Here is a 2,689-nt window from a genome sequence, read left to right on the forward strand (position 1 = left end):
GGAGCTCAAGGCTGCTCTTGGCTGTTAACTAATTGAGAGGGGAATCAGTATTTCTCCACTGAGATAAGTTGATTGCTTCTGAAGTTCTTCTGAAAAGATAATAAAAAAGAAGAAAATTCATGTCAGTTTTTCAGAGTTTTGTTCACTATCACAGGGGTACTTTGACTGAAAACTGACTTTACTGCTCTGTTTCTGCAGGTAGAGTTGCCACATGAAGGTACTTCTGTAGGGAGCTGTGTCATCATCTGTAAGTATATACCCTCAGAGTAACATTTAACTATGTCTGTAAACTAGAAATGGCATTTTTCATGTTTCTGTAGTAATTATTCCTCAAAATTTTATACTGCAGCTTTTGCGCAAATTCCTAAAAATTGCCTGATCAGTGAGTGCGGGAAGCGTGAATGGAGGTTCTGTTATTGTCTTCTCGATTACACCATGCCTTTCATAAAGCAGTAACTTTTTTCCTTTCACTGAAGAGTGGAAGAACTCGGTCTCTGGGTTGTAAGCCAGTGAGATGCATTTATTTTTCTGCTTTGCCTCTTGTGGTCTCCAAGAGCAGAGCTGTTGTTCTCGGTGTTGTAAGCTGTAGTGTGAAGATGGTCCTTGAGAGTATTTAACGAAGAAAACAGGGTAAGATCTTATTTATTTCTGTCTTACAGGGTAAAGGATATAAAATTGTTGAGAATCACACGCCTGTTTAGTGACAGAGCCAGGAACAGAACATGGGGTTTGTGATCATCACTTCGACAGATTGCTCCCTGTAGAGAGGGAGGGCAGGTCAGTTGTGTGCATAGGGACTCACGTATCATTGGAGCCATCCGAACTCCAAAGCAGTTTAGCCTGGAAATTTCTGAACTCTTTGCTCGGTGCTAGAGGCATCAGGCCCTGCATTCACAAACTAGTCTTGAGAAGGTGTGAGGAGAGTCAGTTATTTAAAGGCATAGATGCATTAATGATGGATCTTGCCATGCAAAGGAGTAAGGTGGAATTTGTGGAGTCCAATAAGTGAGTACCAGTTTGGGGAAGGGCCACGTATGCTAACTGTGCAGAGAGTCAACCTGCACCTGTAACAGGTTATAGGAGACTTTTGTGTGTTTGTTTAATACTGTCATGTGTTAGCATATAAGCCAATGCCTGTGTACACTTTTAGAACTCACTTCACTTACTAATACGTACAAAGTGGTTTTTGGATGCATCGCTCCTCTACACATCACCTCGCTGACATAGCAGAGTACTGAACTGTTACTATTTCTAGAATGTCAGTCTTCCTCTTGGCCTGCCCCTCACACTATCTGGTGACAAACACCTTGCTAAACTGCAAGGTACAGTGCTGAGATTACGGCTAAGTGGAGATTTTAATTTTTATTTTTTTTTATCTTGAACTAATATTTTTATACTTGTGATTTTTTTTTTAAGTCCTAAATTGCTTATTGGGATTGTTTTATACTTGTAAGTTTTCTTGTCCTACAAGGCTATATGCTTCACTCAGGATATTGGAGGGCTTAACAGCTGGTGGCCAATGTGGTTCTGTCCTCGAACTGCAGCAGATATTAATGCCTGAGATCTTCACAAAGCCTATTTAGTGCTCAGAAAATGAAACGTTCCCCGTCTTTGTATTGCAGTGATGGTGTATGTGTGACTTACTAATGCTTCGTGTACTGTTCCTGTGTTATGCGGAAGAGGTAGAAGTACCAAATGGTAACTAATTTTCATTGCCTGGGCCAGTCACATATCTAATGCTCCGTTCTGCTGTCTGTTTACACAGGTACATCTGCACTCCTCTGACAAGATGGTGTTTCGGAAACCACCAGACGGCGGCTGGGGCTGGGTGATTGTTGTCGTTTCCTTCTTTACCCAGTTCCTGTGTTACGGCTCACCGCTGGCGGTGGGAGTCTTGTACGTAGAATGGCTGGATGCTTTTGGAGAAGGGAAAGGCAAGACTGCTTGGGTTGGATCACTAGCAAATGGAATTGGATTGCTTGCCAGTAAGTTAGATGCGGTATCTATCTTAAATTGAAGCATTTCTTTCTAACTGATGCTTTCATCTGTGTGTACTTTTGGAATTATATTAAAGACAGCTGCAAATGCTAGAATGAGGATGCTGCCTTTTTGTTTTAGGTTAAGACAGGTAAGAAGATTACATTTATAGTTCCACTATACATAAACCAAAACAATATAATAGTAAAAGAGCAATAAAAATATTACCCGTAGAACATTCAGAATTATTGTATTTGAACAAACCAGAAAAAACAGATTCTGTGTGGGAAAGTGAATGGTAATGTGGTTAAAGAGCAATAAAAATATTACCCTTAGAACATTCAGAATTATTGTATTTGAAAAAACCAGAAAAACCAGATTCTGTGTGGGAAAGTGAATGGTAATGTTGTTGACGGGTTGATTTTTTTTAAATGAGGCTTTAAGACTAACATTTGCATTAGTATCTTAAAAATTGGAGCAAACTGTTAGACTGAAATGGTTCAGGTGCTTTAAGAAAAAAGAGTTAATAAACCAGTTACTTGTTTTTCAGCTCTAGAAGTAAACCCACCGGTGTAGGGTGGGTGAGGGTTCTTTTCCACTGTTTGTTTGAGGAAAAAATTCCTTTTGAAGCCTAGGATATGGATAACGGTGGCATTAAATAAAGCAACTTTACTGTAAGCTTTTCTTTAGTAAGACATTGTCACTTGGAGGG

At 39.8% G+C, this 2,689-nt stretch overlaps 1 protein-coding gene across 1 annotated transcript in view; it reads left to right on the plus strand.

The window, feature by feature from the left end:
• The first annotated feature begins 1,789 nt into the window (after window positions 1-1,789).
• The window catches only part of SLC16A9 (solute carrier family 16, member 9), a 12,720-nt gene continuing 11,820 nt past the window's right edge, over window positions 1,790-2,689 (plus strand). Inside the window, exon 1 of the mRNA XM_010190785.1 lies at window positions 1,790-1,985. Coding sequence (XP_010189087.1) covers window positions 1,790-1,985 — 196 coding nt within the window. The remainder of the gene's footprint in view (window positions 1,986-2,689) is intronic.

The sequence above is a fragment of the Mesitornis unicolor genome, unplaced genomic scaffold (assembly GCF_000695765.1).
Source record: "Mesitornis unicolor isolate BGI_N332 unplaced genomic scaffold, ASM69576v1 scaffold4008, whole genome shotgun sequence".
Lineage (NCBI taxonomy): Eukaryota > Metazoa > Chordata > Aves > Mesitornithiformes > Mesitornithidae > Mesitornis > Mesitornis unicolor.